Source organism: Bubalus kerabau, chromosome 1 (assembly GCF_029407905.1).
Source record: "Bubalus kerabau isolate K-KA32 ecotype Philippines breed swamp buffalo chromosome 1, PCC_UOA_SB_1v2, whole genome shotgun sequence".
In the NCBI taxonomy this organism is placed as follows: Eukaryota; Metazoa; Chordata; class Mammalia; order Artiodactyla; family Bovidae; genus Bubalus; species Bubalus kerabau.
Genome location: NC_073624.1, coordinates 98,420,226 through 98,435,522, shown reverse-complemented (window position 1 = coordinate 98,435,522; position 15,297 = coordinate 98,420,226). Strand labels below are relative to the sequence as shown.

The 15,297-nt window shown below is 42.8% G+C and overlaps 1 protein-coding gene across 2 annotated transcripts in view; it reads left to right on the top strand.

The window, feature by feature from the left end:
* The window catches only part of PLXNC1 (plexin C1), a 332,800-nt gene that overhangs the window by 264,476 nt on the left and 53,027 nt on the right, over window positions 1-15,297 (top strand). For both annotated transcript variants that reach the window (XM_055585371.1, XM_055585362.1), the window contains exons 12-17: window positions 2,678-2,817; window positions 5,910-6,089; window positions 8,484-8,568; window positions 11,959-12,162; window positions 12,279-12,464; window positions 14,637-14,739. In XM_055585371.1, the coding sequence (XP_055441346.1) occupies window positions 2,678-2,817; window positions 5,910-6,089; window positions 8,484-8,568; window positions 11,959-12,162; window positions 12,279-12,464; window positions 14,637-14,739 (898 nt within the window). The remainder of the gene's footprint in view (window positions 1-2,677; window positions 2,818-5,909; window positions 6,090-8,483; window positions 8,569-11,958; window positions 12,163-12,278; window positions 12,465-14,636; window positions 14,740-15,297) is intronic.

Here is a 15,297-nt window from a genome sequence, read left to right as displayed (position 1 = left end):
CAGCCATATAGGCACACTGTCTTTTCTTGTATATCTGTGTTGTTTATTTAATGAGGTCTGCTTGGTAGCACTTTAACTCACTTATTAAAAGAGGTTCTCCAAGCAGACAAAGGACAACTAATCTGACCCTCTTTGCAAGCAGATCTGAAGCATCTGCTTTCACAGAATAGACCAGGGCTAGATTCCATCCTAGAAACCTCTGTCAACAATAAGGTTTTAAAACAAAATCCTTTTGAAAGTAGCAGGACTGTCTCTACTCAGGGGGAAATAAAAAGTTAATCAGGTGACCTGGCAGCTCCTCTGATGGTGTTTGTGGAGCTGTTTAAGGAGCAAACTATAACCCTCTTTAAAAAATCTGTTTTAGGCTAGTTAGAAGGCTCTCTTTTTAGCCTCTCCTGAAAGCAAAGAAGTAGCATTTACTTGGCGTGTTTGAAATTTCACTTGAGCAGACATCAACTGTCTAAGTAGAAGAAGCGAGAAGGGCTATCTGCAAAGAAACCCGAGGATCAGAGCCAAGTTGGATATAAATGTGAAGCCTGCATCACATTTAGAGGTAAATGAAGGTTTACCTAAAGCCTCTTGCTTCCCAAAGAAGACAGTGGACCCGGTAGAGCAGGAGTCCGCCAGATTTTTTTTCTTCAAAAAGTCAGACAGTAAATATTTCAGGCTTTGCAAGCCATGTGATCTCTGTTGCAAAGACTCAGCTCTGCCATTATAGTGCAAACGCAGTGACAGACAATGCATAAATGATGGTGTGGCTGTGTTCCCAAAAAACTGTATTTATGGATGCTGAAATTTGCATTTCATGTGTTTACACATGTCATGGAATATTCTTCTTCTTTTGACTTTTTTTTTCCATAGGCTGCCCAAGAACGAGCAGTGGACTGAATTTAAACTTGCTCCAGGCAAATCTAAGAATTTGCTTTCTCCTGATCTAGTGCACCCAGAGGTCCTGTGTCCCCCACAGCACCTCGTGCCATCCCAGGGATCCTGTAGGTGTTTAACAAATACCTGTTCACTTAGCTGGCATCCTGTCAGAGCAAAGAGTAAGCCTTTTGGTATACAACACACACTTGACATTTGGGAGGGATTTATTTCCACGTCTTTGCTAATCCCCCCCATTCCAAGTACCACTCTTGCAGATAATTTCCCCCATAAAATGCAGTCAACTCTAACAGAATAATTAAAGTGACCCTCTCAGGCCCTCTGTGATTCTATAAATACAGGACTGAAGTCCTTTACTAAGTGATTAAAATAAATTCTGCCACCGAAATCAATTCCCTGTCACATTATGTCATTGCTGTGATGACATTAACAATGAGTTTACCTCAATCTGGAAAAGCAGTCCACGGTGATCATGAGTGATGGTGACTGTTCCCCCGTATAGCACCTGTGTTTGTCAAGGAGCAGATGATAAAATACCCTTTCAGCAGGTGGGCAGCACGGCAAGGCCATCCTGATGAGCATCATACATACAAAGGAGCAGTGGATAGTGGGGTGCTCGAAGAAGCAGGTGGCAGGCAGGTGCTGGACATGAGCTTCCCCAGGGTCTTAAGTGGCTTCCTCCTAGACTTTATCCTCTAAGTGGATACACTCGGTATTTATGACTTAGCCAAACTCCACATGATTAAGCATCTCTGGACCTGGGGGTCATTTTCAAACACTAGGAGTGTGAGTATGAAAATTCACTCATACTAAAGATCTGCTGAGCTTTGTATGGGCTAGAATCTTAGAATCTTGCTCTGTTTGGTCCATATTATAGAAGAACATAGACTTACTGGAAATAGTCTACAAAACAACTACTCAATGAGCAAAAAGATAGACAATGGCATCTGTAGAGAAAAGTGAAAGAGATCAAGATTGGTTTGTCTTTGAAAGGGAAAATTATTCTTGCCGTCAAATAAAGGGCTTTTTTTTTTTTAAGGGGAATTTGATTAGATGTTGCAAATAGAGAAGTAAGGTGTATAAATCTACATGATATGGGGCCCCAGTTATTCCAAGGGAAACTTTCTTGATAGAAAAAAACCTGATAAAGCTTGTAATGGGTTCCAAGGAGGAGATGGTATCTACAAACGTGGAATAACAATGGGTGGCTCCAGGAGTTTAGGCATCCAACTACTTGATATTAGGTGACTTAACTGGTTGGTTTCTTGAGTTTTTTTTTTTTCCCCTGCCGTATACTCCTTGAGTCAAATAGCTTACTGAAACTAACAAACAAAAAATAGGAACTGCTTTCTTGGGAATTTAAGTTATCCTGGATGACATTTATTCCAACTTGATGATGAATCTGTTGTTGACTTACAGTCAGTGGACGCCTCATCTTTTACTTCATTTTGTTACGTTGTGAGCCTCCAGAGGCTGTGAGGCAGTAAGCATGTTTGAGAACTCTAGTGATATCTCACTCTTCAGACAGAATATCAGACTCTTCAACTGTATTTTCAACTGTCTTGTGAGACAAAGACTAATTGCTTTGACCTCATGCTGTTGCATGTTGAGAGACGTGAATCTGCAGCAGTCCTCCTTGAATACATTGATTTCATTAAACACTGTCTGCCTGTGTTTGCAAAATGTTGTAATTTCCCAGTGATTTCTTCAAACGGCAGTGCATAAACAGATTTTTTGGAACAATGCCATTTCTTAGCTTTGATCTTGTGTTTTAATCTTTTCTTTCCAATAGGTCTTCTCTGTTACGTCCATTGAGCCACAGAAAATATCGACCTTAGGGAAAAGTAATGTGACCGTCACGGGAGCAAACTTTACCGAGGCATCGAACATCACAATGATCCTGAAAGGAACCAGTACTTGTGATAAGGATGTGTGAGTTGAAATATTAGTGATTTATTCTTGGTAACATACTGAAAAACTAAAGCTTATACCAAAGGAATAGCATTGAGACTATAATCTTTTTATGATTAATTTCTTTCCATGTGCCAATGTGAGCCACTTACTCTGTATATTTGATATAACGTGATTTCAAGAAGTCAAATCATTTAAGCACCACATTGAAGTTAATTGTGAGAGAATCTGCCATGTAACCCCCAACACCTCAAAATACAGTAATTCCAGGACGTTGCCTATTGGGATCCTGATTTGTTTTCATGAACAAAATCAAGTAAGTTGAGGAACAGACATCATTTTGAAGATGATCACTTAGAAAAATAGTTGAGTACCTTAGAATTTGATGGGAAAATAGGGCCACTCTTCCAATGTATTACTGAAAGTTGAGAGGACAAATTTTCTGATCCATTTTATTCTTTTGTTGCATTCTCTGTATTGTAACTTAGCATGCATGCATTGGAGAAGGGAATGGCAACCCACTCCAGTGTTCTTGCCTGGAGAATCCCACAGAGGAGCCTGGTGGGCTGCCATCTATGGGGTCACACAGAGTTGGACACGACTGCAGCGACTTAGCAGCAGCAGCTGTACTGGAATGGTTTCAGGCTCAAATAATAACTAAATGAAACATCTATTAGTGTTAAAAAGAAGAAAACACCCCAACAGAGATGACTTCTTTTCCCTAACACATTCTATCAATGAAACTTTGAGAGAAGAAAATCTCGGTATTTTACTAACACTCTTGTGTAAATGTTACTCTCCAAAATGAGATAAAGTAACAATAACATAATAAACCATTTGAGTTTTCTGCTTGTTAGTGTTTAGAGGTGTTGGCTAATTTAAAGTAGAAAGATGTTGCTATCTACATGATGTAGAATACTGAGTTTGTTCCCACCGTGGAAATGTGTCAAAGACAATCCACTGAAGCATGGTCTTTTGGTTCTTAACTACTAAAACAGATTTGGACAGCATTTTAATTTGCCACACTTATATACTGAATTCTTTGTTTTAATTCATTTGCCGCATCTAACCATCATCCCCTTCCCCTCCTAGCAGTAAATTTGGGATGTCTGTCATTTTGATGGAGAAAGCTACTCCTTGGATGCTCTTCTCTGTTCTGCTATTTACCAGAATTATCCAGCACACATTAGTGGCTGTATCTATGCGACATAAGTATTTTTGTATCGTTTATCCTGGCTAAATACCTCGCTGCAAAAATCTTTCATTTTGTGTAGTGAAGTTAGACACCTGTGTGTTCACTGAAAGGCAATCAGCGTCACTGGAAAATAAGGCGTTTTTTAGAGCATTACCCTGTTTCTGACTCTTTATGCTCTCATTTCAATTCCGAGTGTGTCTTGAGATACTGCAGTTATTAAATTAAATGACTAAGAGAGACCTTTCTGCATGTAGCATTTCAGTAACCACATCTGTGTAGTGAACCCAAGTTCACGAGCAGTAAACGTAATACCCAGTTAATTCTGTATCAGAGTTCATGCCATAATCCTAACCTCTCTCAATACTGCATTTTTTAAATACCTAATTATTCCAAGGAGAAAAAAATAAGAATAGTAATGGAATGATCCATATTTCTGCCTCTCTCATTCCAAAATTGATAAACAAGTTTGAATTTTAATGATCAGCCAGTTTACAATGAGTTTCCTAGAGCTTTGCTCTGAATATAAAATCTTAGAATGTAAATTTGAGGAAGTGTCAGTACAGACTGGCTCAAATGTTTCTGAATTTGCCTTGTTGTTAGAATGAATCTGTTATTACTGCTTAAAGGCTGTGGGCATTACCATCGATAATCATGTACAAAGCCTTTAAGTAATAATAGTAGATTCTCATGTGGTGTAATTATACTGAGTGTTATTCAGACACAACCCCGTCTTCATGACTTGTGCTTTAGAGGCTCATTGTAGATGTGATATACAGAGGAAGCTGCAGAGGGAATGCTGTAGAAGGCTTTGCTTTGACTCCCAAAGGGTGTTGAGGGCATGCCCTGCAGATTTCAAGAGCACCCAGGACAGTCCCAGCTAAATTCCTGTCTGGAGATCGTCAGGAGCTCTGATGCTGGTTGATTCCAAGGCCCCTGGGCTCCTGGCATGGACTTTAGTGTTGAACTCTTTGTTCTTTGAATGGCAGAATCCATCTCTGCCCAGGGTTGGGTTCTACCACACCTTCCCTGCAAGTGCTTGATTGATTTTCAAGTCTTTCACTATGGAAATTTCCAATCATACACAACAGAGAACCTCTTCATATCCTCCAACTTCCAAAGTCAACGTTTTACCAATCTTATTTCATTTATCTCCTCCACATTTTTGAGAGTGACGGGAAGATGGAGGCTAGAGTTTTTAAGAGCATATCCCAGGATATCGCACCATATCCTTTGACTCATGACTACTTCAGTATGTACGTGTAACAGATAAGGATGGTGCCATGAGCACACTCAAAACGAATGGCAATTCCTTAATAAACTTTGATACCCAGTCCACTTTGCATTTCCTATTATATTAGGGCTTTTTAAAGGCTGCTGCTGCTGCTGCTAGGTCGCTTGTCGTGTCCGACTCTGTGCGACCCCCCTAGACGGCAGCCCACCAGGCTCCCCTGTCCCTGGGATTCTCCAGGCAAGAACACTGGAGTGGGTTGCCATTTCCTTCTCCAGTGCACGAAAGTGAAAAGTGAAAGTGAAGTCGCTCAGTCATGTCCGACTCTTAGCGACCCCATGGACTGCAGCCCACCAGGCTCCTCTGCCCATGGGATTTTCCAGGCAAGAGTACTGGAGTGGGGTGCCATTGCCGTCTCCATTTTTAAAGGCAGTGGTTGCATTTCCTTCTCTCCCCACTTCTAAGGGAAATGTAAATAAAAACATAAAAATGCACAAAAGAAAAAGGAACGCAGCCCCAGATAATGCCCACGCTGGGTAAGTGGGCCCTGATTCATCAGTAGCTGCCCGCGGCTGTTCTGATAGTTTGGGGGCTGTTGTAGTTCAAATGAAGTTCATATCCTGTCTCCTTAGGTAATCGCCTGTGCTAGCTATCTGAGTCACCGAAGAGCTCTCTTCTACCCCTTTATAGGATACAGGTTAGCCACGTGGTAAATGCCACCCATATGCAGTTCTCTCTTCCATCGAGCCGGAAAGAAATGAAGGATGTGTGTATCCAGTTCGATGGCGGGAACTGTGCTTCGGTGGGACCTTTGTCTTATGTTGCTCTGCCCCACTGCTCCCTCATATATCCTGCTACCACCTGGATCAGGTACTTTCTAGAGTGTATTTTTCTCTTGTTGTGGTTAATAGGGCCATATGTATAAAGATCATGGATTTCACTCAATAAATATAGAAATAATTGTCATAATTTTCACAAACTTCCTCTTTAGGATTTATTCTTAGAAAATAAAGCCATACCTGAGAGGTAGGTAGCCTCCCATCATCACAGTAAATGCTGTGAGTAATCTTGTTTTATTCTTAGCTGTGGCTGCCAGGAAACTCACAGCTGAAACGTTTGTTGAAATTCTGGTTTCTCTTCAGATTATGTTTGTGTTTCTCAATGTCTATTCAACTGTAACTAAGCCTGGGTTTCTGATACAAATACTTAATCCTCTTCACTACATTTCACTCCTGCATATGCCCCAAAGCTTCTTCCTTTTTATAACCTTTAGAGTAAGTTCTTTTGAACAATTTCAAGAAATTTTGGGAACTATCTAAATGAGAAGCAGTGTCTACATTTCAAAGATACTCCCTATGTGAGAAATGGAAATTTCCAAAGAAACTCTTGCAGATGACTCTGTTATATTAAGAAAAAAAAATTCTCCCCCTAGTTGAATTTAAATTCACATTAAGATTTTGGAATATAAACCTAAAGATAGTTTCTCCACCTAACACAGCATGAAACTAACTTTCAAAGTACTGTCTAGGTAAAACTACAGATGAAGCTTTGTTTAAAAAAAAAAAGGAAAATGAAAAAAAAAATCACTTCTAATATTCTCATTTAAGATGAAGTGAGAGGTGGATGTATTAGGCTGCTAGGGCTGCCATAACAAAGTACCACAGACTGGACTGCTTAAATGACAGAAATGTATTTAATCAAAGTTCTGGAAGCTATGAGTCCAAGATCAAGGTGCTGTCAGGGTTGATTTATCCTGCAGCCTCTCTCCTAGGCTTGCGGAGGGCCATCCTCTCCCTGTGTCTTCACAATGGTTTTCCCTCTGTGCCTGTCTGTGTTATAATCTCCTTTCTTTCTTTTTTTTTAATAAGGACACCTGTCATATTGGATTGGGACCCACTCTAATGACCTCAGTTAACCTTAATTCCCTCTTTCAGGGTCCTATCTCCAGAGACATTCATGTGCTGAGGTCCTGGAGGTTGGGACTTCAGTTCCACTCCTAACAGCAGCATGAAGAAAGCTGACATTTCCAAACCAAGGCTCTAGCATGGTTCTCCCAGCCGTGGGTCTCAGTCCTTCCTATAAATAGGAGCAAACGGTGATGCAACACTCCCCATATGCCAGGGTGTCAGGTCTTTTGACTCAGGAAATCCTCACAAGACCACGGGGTCCCCTATGCATAACCTTTTTTGCCAATGAGGAAACTGGGGTGTGGAGCGTTCAGACAGCTTGCCCAGGCTCCCAGGCAGCCTGGCCCAGGCTTGCTGTGCTCGGTGCTTTGTTGTAAGATAGGAGGTTTCCTAATGTCTCATCACCTGTGACAGTCTGAGCCAGTGTCTCTCGGTTACTCCTGGGCAAGAACACGGCTCTGCAGTCTGGCCATTGGCAGACCACACTTGGCCTGGTTTTCTAGTAACGGTGACAGGCTGGTGTGAGGCCAGCTCGACCTTCCCCCTGGTGGCTGGAAGGTTCAGGGCTTAACACCTCCCCTCTGCCCTACACAAATCGGCCTTCTCACGTCTACCTCCTGGTCTTGTCATCATGGGCTCAGCTGGTTGACAGAGCTGACCTGTTCAGGCTCCTGTCCCTTGGAATGAGTGTCTAGTGACCTAAGTGAACAGGGGTGTGAGGGCCGCCAGAGCTGTGGACAGCTGTTTATTTCACATCTAATGGCCATTTTGCTGAAATGCAATTATGTGCTAAGAATATGTGAAATCATTTGGCTTAGTTTTGGAAAGCTAGGACATAGTTGTTATTTATATGATTTACCAAATAGGAATTTAGATTTGTAATGTCATTTATAATTTTACCTTGTCCAAAGTACTCCCTGTCTCCCTACATAAAATGTAATTGGTAGGTTGGGAGTTTGATTTTGAAAATTGTTAGATTGAAGAGTCTTTCTATAGATTAAACAGCAATCAAACAAAATTCTGTTTAGTGAAACCTTTTCAAGGTGCAGCTGATGATCTAATTATATGGGGTAACATGATACAATAAAATTCAGAATTCTAGAAAAGAATCTGGGCATTTTCCTAGAATTAAAACAGGATCCAACCTGAATTTTTACATTTATGTTTCTTAAAAAACTATGATCTGTGGCCAGTATCATGAAAAGACATAAAAATGTCATGCATTGGAAATTAAAATTTATTAATTTGCTCTCAAACATAACTGAGTTTAATATAAATTATGAACAAATGATGGTTTTATTCACAAATGCAAAATGCCTGTGTGTGTATCTATGAAACTCCTATTTTTTTCTTGCAGTGGTGGTCAAAATATAACCATCATGGGCCGAAATTTTGATGTAATTGACAACTTAATCTTTTCTCAGGAGGTAAAAGAAAAAAACGTAAGTCTTCAGCTGCTTTGTAATAATAGTTATAATCTTTGTAATAATAGTTATAGTGAATAATCTTCAAGGATGATTTTTGTTTTCATCACACTAAAATATTTGTTCTTGTTCAGTCACTCAGTCATGTTTGACTCTCTGTGACCCCATGGACTGCAGCATTCCGGGCTTCCCTGTCCTTCACTATCTCCTGGAGTTTGCTCAAACTCATGTCCATTGAGTCGATGACACGTTGAGGATACTTTTGGTTTCTGTGCTTTTGTGCTGTTATAAGGTTTTACCTGTTGCATGATATTACCATCTGTGCTATAATGGAAATAAGGAGACCTCAGACTTGGCGTCGCGAGTCATGGCGCAGAGGGGAGAGGAGTGAGCTTAGCGTGGCAAGAGTTGCGGCCTTCTCCCTGTGGGATCGCGGCGAGTCCTGTTAATGAGGCTGCGCTTATGAACACATGTGAACATGCCTTCTGAGTGGCTGAGGTGTGAGGTAAAGATGAGTGTTTCTGGGACGAGTAGGTGCCGGTGGTTCCACTGCACTTAGCGTGCTGTTGTTCAGAGATGCAGTGACCTGCTAAGCTCCCAGAGAGCCTGTCACGCGCTTCTCCTCTCGCCCGGTCTCTTTGAACTGATTTGTGACCTTCCTTCTGACCTCACCACCTCTTGCCCTTCATCTCCCCACCCAGGGTTCTGGCCCCCATCCCCACTCAGTTCTTGGCCCATCACAAGTCACACACGGGCCTTGTCATGGGAATTGATGGATTTCAGAAGCAGGCTGGGGCCGCTGAGTGTACATATCAGCTCTTCTCAAATGCTCTCCTCATTCTCTGTTCCTCTTTCTGTTCTTCCTTCATGAGAGATGTGATAACAGCCTCTCGGAGGCCCAGTCAGACCACTTCCTGGCAAAACTGACAGGCATGCGAGTGGCCACAAACCTGGCCTCTGCTTGGGGCCAGTGTGGCTTCTGGCCTAGATCCAGGAGGCCTTCCTAAGCCCTCCCAGAGCCTTGTCAGGATGCACATCCACGTCCTGATACCCTTCAGAGTCAGCTCCAAGCCTCGTGTTGTATCTGACTCTAGGTCACATCTCCGTGACGTCAACACCTCCTGTTGAGTGGTTCATAATAGGTTGACCTCTGACCAGAGGCCTTGCTTGCTTTTGTAAGTGAACTTGCTCTCCCTCCCACTGCTGTCCCTGAATCAAGTAGAATTCATTGAGTACCTGCTGTGGGCAAAACATTTTCCCAGGTCCAGGGGACAAAAGAAATAAGAGAGTCATTGCCGTCATGGCAGGAGATGGCTAATTGACTGGGATGGGAAGCTGAGAGCACAGGGTATTGTTAAGTTCTAGGTCTGCTGACTCTCTTCTGGCTCATACACCCAACTGTGTGTTGCTAAAGGAAAGGGTAATTAAAACTGGGCAGATTTCAGTGGGTCTGTGGTGTGGAGCAGGATGGTAGAACTTGGGCAGGTGGAAGCAGGAAGGGAATTTCAGGTACAGAGGAGACAAAGCTACTCAGAGGCCCCTGGTGGGAATATCAGTGATATTCCAGCTCTACTGGAACCAAGAGGATGGGCTGGGAATGAACCAGAGGGATGGCTGGAAAACCACATTGATCCGTAAGAAAGGATCAGTCTGAAAATGTTGCCCTTAATTCTGTAGGCAATGGGGAGGGATTGAAGATCTTTGAGCAGGGAGTGGTGTGAGGTAAGTACCCTTTATGAGGATGAGTTTGGCAATGTTGCATAGGATCATATGTGGAGGAGTAACTGAAAAAAAGCCTGGGAGGTCCCTGAGGATGCTCGTGCAAGTATCCAGGGATGCTCGGGAGATGGTGGAGCTAGAGATGACTAGTCATTTCTCTGGTGTTGTCCTTGGAGGGAGTATGTGAATGACATCCTGGGAGTGAGGGCAGAGGGAAGGAAGAAAAGAGGGCCTAAGATGGAATCTTACAGAACAGCTTCATTTGAAGGGATGAAAGAAAATAAGGTGGCCAAGAAGTTTCTTCGGAACTGCAGACAAAGAGTATTTCAAAGATGACGGGAGCTGGTCACAGGCGTGGAAATCTGGAGAGTTGAGAATAATGAGGTTAGGATGACCCTATCCCCAGTCATCTTCCTGGAAGGTATCTTCAGCAAAAAGCCAGCCGGCTGGGGTTACGGCTGTTGAGAAGGGCGAGGCTGTGGGTTTTGTGGTTTTCTTCATGCTGCCAGAGATGTGAAGGAGAGATTCAGGGCAGTCGTTTGGAAAGGGGCTTAAAGGGGAAGGGAGGTTTTGCTTGTCCATGTCTCAGTGCTTTGCATCTGATTTTCTCACCTGTTGCTTCTTCCTACCCTCTTTTCAAAACTCCAGTATTAGACCGCAAATAATAAAGAGGAAAACTCCCCACCTAGCAAATTTCATTTTGTGAGGTTTAGTTGCTCTCCTTTAGAATATTTGTCAACCTCCCCTCTCCCAGCAGCTTTCTCTGCCCATCGCTTTGTACTCCTGAAAATGACAGTATTTATGTTTGCTTATTTGTTTTAAAGAAGCTGGTAAAGCTGCTGTTGTTTAGTCACTAAGTTGTGTCTGACTTTATGACCCCATGGACTGTGGCCTGCCAGGCCGCTCTGTCCATGGATTTCTCCAGGCAAGAATACTGGAGTGGATTGCCATTTCCTCCTCCAGGGGAATCTTCCCCATCCAGGGCCCTCGTCTCCTGCACTGCAGGTGGGTTCTTTACCAATGAGCCACCAGGGAAGCCCAAGTTTGTAAAGCAGGCCGTCCTTTGTGCCTTGTTTCCAATCTTCATGCTCTTTCTTTCATGGGGGCTGCTTTGTCCCTTTTACTTTTGTTTTCCTCTATTTTTTGTCAGGCCTGCAAAGCATTTTCCTCCTTGTGGTTAGTGATTTCTGCTAAAGCACAGACGTTACCCAACACAGGGAAGCCAGGAGCATGCAGGCCAGCAGCTGGCCTTGCTGAGGGACCGGCTCCTCCCTTCCTGCAGTTTCCCAGGACTCAGCCTTGATGCCCTGAAGGACACGCAGGCTCGCTGGGGCAAAGCTTTCCCCTTTCTCTCACTGACTTCTTTCCAAGTACCCTTTTCCCCTCATTGTATCATCTTCTGCTTTCATTATTACTGATAGTGTTAATAATCTTGTTAGCATTTGTTGAGGGCTTTTTTTGCATGAATGTGTAAGCATCTTCACATGGAGAGTCTCATTTAATTTAGTGAGCCCTCCTCTCGTTTAGAGTTAATTCAACCCCATGAGGTAGATAGTACTGTTATCCCCATTTTACAGAGAAGAAAACAGAGGCACAAAGGGGTTCAGTTGCCCAGGTCACTTAGCTCTTCAATCCCAGAGCTGAGATTCATTAATGAAGCTCTCAAAATGCTTTTTTCTTCTCCCTCAGGTCTCTGAATATTGTATGGCAAATTACTGCAGATTTTTAGCCCCCAGTTTAAAGAGTTCGAAAGGGCCTATAAATGTCACTGTGAAGCTCAGAGTCCAGGAGACCGCCTTGGATTGTGGAAGCTTGCAGTACCTCGATGACCCCAGATTCACAGGGTATCGAGCTGAATCTGAGGTGGACACAGAATTGGAAGTAAAAATTCAAGTATGTCTCTCTCATTCAAGGTGTGGCGGGGGGAATGTGCGCCCCTCAACCAAAAAGGTGTGTTATGTTTGTGAGTTTCCACATGTGCCCAGATTTCTTCATCTTTTTCTTCACAGAAAGAAAATGATAACTTCAACATTTCCAAGGAAGACATTGAAATCACTCTCTTCTATGGAAAAAATAAGTCATTAAATTGCAGCTTTGAAAATATTACTAGAAATCAAGATCTTACCACCATCTTTTGCAAAATTAAACACATCACTGCTGCAAACAGCATCGCCACCTCTTCCAAGAAAGTTGATGTAAGTCACCTGACAGGCCTACCTGTGGTTTCACCGTATTTGGAGGGATTCTGATAGCTTACGACAAAGAATGCCGGGTTCCTGATCTCCAAAGAGGAGGAGTTAGCTTCAGGACCAGGGACTCAGCTTCAGACACTCAGAACTTCGTGTGGCAGAAATTTTGTTACAGTGAAAAAGGGCAAGAGAACGCTTCTGACACAGACATCAGAAGGCGGTGGAGAGTTCCCCACTTGCTAGTCTTTTCAAGGTCTTATATACTTTTTCAATTAGTTACTAACAATGGAAAGGTCTTACCAGACCCACTCCCTCAACATACATCTTAACATAGCAGAATTAGTCAGAAGGTTCCTGTTAAGGAGAAACATGTCCCCCAGCAAGATACATTGTTGTTATATAATCATTAGTACAGAACTTAAGGGAAAACATACACTTGAGCAAGATAAGTTGCTTTGTTGTATAATCATTAGCCTTGGGCTTAAAAAAAGACTAACTTTCTTTAAGAAATAGATTGTTGCCATAACAACTCAGAGCTTAAGGGGAAAAAAAAAAGTCTTATGTGACTAAGATGAAGGAATGTAGGAAAAAAAAAAGTTTGTCCTTTTCTCCTCCTTAAGGGTCCTAGACCCCTCTTCTCCTTGGGGGCCCTAGACTCCTTATCAGCCTATCTAAGAATTAACTCTCTCAATTCCTTGGCTAAACCAGAAGCCAAGATAGAATCTTTTATGGATCTTTGGGTCTTCACTTCAAGTGAAGGTAAACAAAGCTCGTGTCTCAGGCGCAAGCATTATTTCCCCAAAATAGCTTGCAGAATCCATCCATGTGCCTCTTGGAATGGCAAAGCATTGAGCACACCATTGTTTATAATAATAATGTCTTGATAGCTTTTGTTTTAGCCATAGAACAGTCTTTTGTTCTAGACTGTAGCATCTGCAAGCAGAATCTCTAGACCCCATTGACAAATGAGCTGTCATTCTTTGCCTGAATGCAGAGGTGACATGTCTTAACAACAGAAACCCAGGATGGGGTCTCCCCAGCACTCGGAAAGTGACAGTGTAAGCTAGTGGAGACCAGGTAATCTATGAGTCATGGGCTGCTTCCTCTACTGTGAAGTCATACTCACTGCATTTAATTTTTTCCCAGACATGTTTGAGGGTCCCATCACTGGTATATTTATGTCCCATAATAAAGACACAAGACCATGGGGAAGGGAAACATATTGGAAACCTCCATTTTTAGTGTTCATGCCATATGAGACTCTGCACTCTATGTCCCTCCCAAAATGCTTTATCATCTAGAGTCATAAATAAATGGATAAAGGACAAGAAAAGAGAACATCAGACTGGAAGGCAAAACAAAAAATGTGTTCATGTCCCAGAGGCACCAGTTAATAGCTGTGTGACCATAGATAACTTGGCTCTAACTGAGCCTCCCTTGGTCCATCAGTTGTATGGTAAAGAGGGTCATAATAATTATAAAATGAATAACAACAGCTAAACCCAAAAGTGCTCCCATGTGTCAAGTTAGTTAAAAAGAGCAAAAGCTAGCATTCTTCATTGTTCATGACTCATTCCTGAATGTCTGCACTGGGACATAGGGATGAAGCAGAGAAGAAAACAGAACCCCCCCCCCCCCCCAAAAAAAAAGTCTGCCTTTATGCAGCTTAGCTAATGAGGCATGCGGTATAGAAAATAAATGGAAGATGTGTCAGATGGTGGTAACTGATAAAGAAAAGTGAAGCGGAAGGTAGGGGACAGTGTTGCAAGGTTTCTGAAGGTGAGCAGCAACGGGCTGCCTCTAAAGATGACTTTTGGGGACTTCCCTGGTGGTCCCAGGGGGCACTAGTGGTAAACAACTTGCCTGCCAGTGCAGGAGACATAAGAGACGTGGGTTTGATTCCTGGGTCGGGAAGATCCCCTGGAGGAGGGCATGGCAACTCACTCCAGTATTCTTGCCTGGAGAATCCCATGGACAGAGGAGCCTGGTGGGTTGCCCTTCATAGGGTAGCACAGAGTTGTACACGACTGAAGCGACTTAGCATGCGTGCACATAGCTAACCTACTCAGCTATCCTACCTAGCTTGCCACCTCTTTTTGTATCTTGGAGAAAACCATGTTGGGGGAAAAATGTGTTCCTCACCTCGACTGGGTCTAATGACACTCTTTGTGCTATTAGGTCAAACTGGGAAACCTGAAGCTCTCTGTCGAACGGGAATCAGTTCTTTCCCCCTGGTATTTTCTGATTGGGCTTCCCATCTTGCTAGTGTTTGTCATTTTTGGTAAGTGCTCTGTTTAATTTTGTCAGAGAAATTATTTCCAGGGGCCTCTCGGCGGGCAGGAAGACTTTCCTGCTTTCAGGGGAGTTTGCTTCAGTTGAGTATCAGTGGATGAAAACCCAAAGCAAAACTTCGGGAAAGGACTAATAGTTTCACAGTGAGGGCTTCCTAAATATTTTTTTAAGGATGCTTCATTAATAAAAGGCTGAATTACAAAGATGATACCTTGGTGTTTGAGAAATATAATCCACTCTGCTTCACTAAACTTGTGAATTATGATGACAGATGTCCCATTTACATGATTTCCTCGGAATTTCTCTGGGATATGGGGCTCCCGGGACTTGATCATCTCATCCTGCCTTCTCACCCTAGTAACATCCACATCCCTGACCCCAGCCCTTCCTTTCTGGCAGAACTGTATTTTGGAACTGTGATCGGTAATGTCTATTAAAATGTTCCCTGGCTCATCCAAGTACAGTGATCCCATGGTGGTTGCTCACTGGATGAACGCCAGCCCACCAAGGTGTCTTGTTTGGCTCAAGGAGCATTTTTAAAACTTTG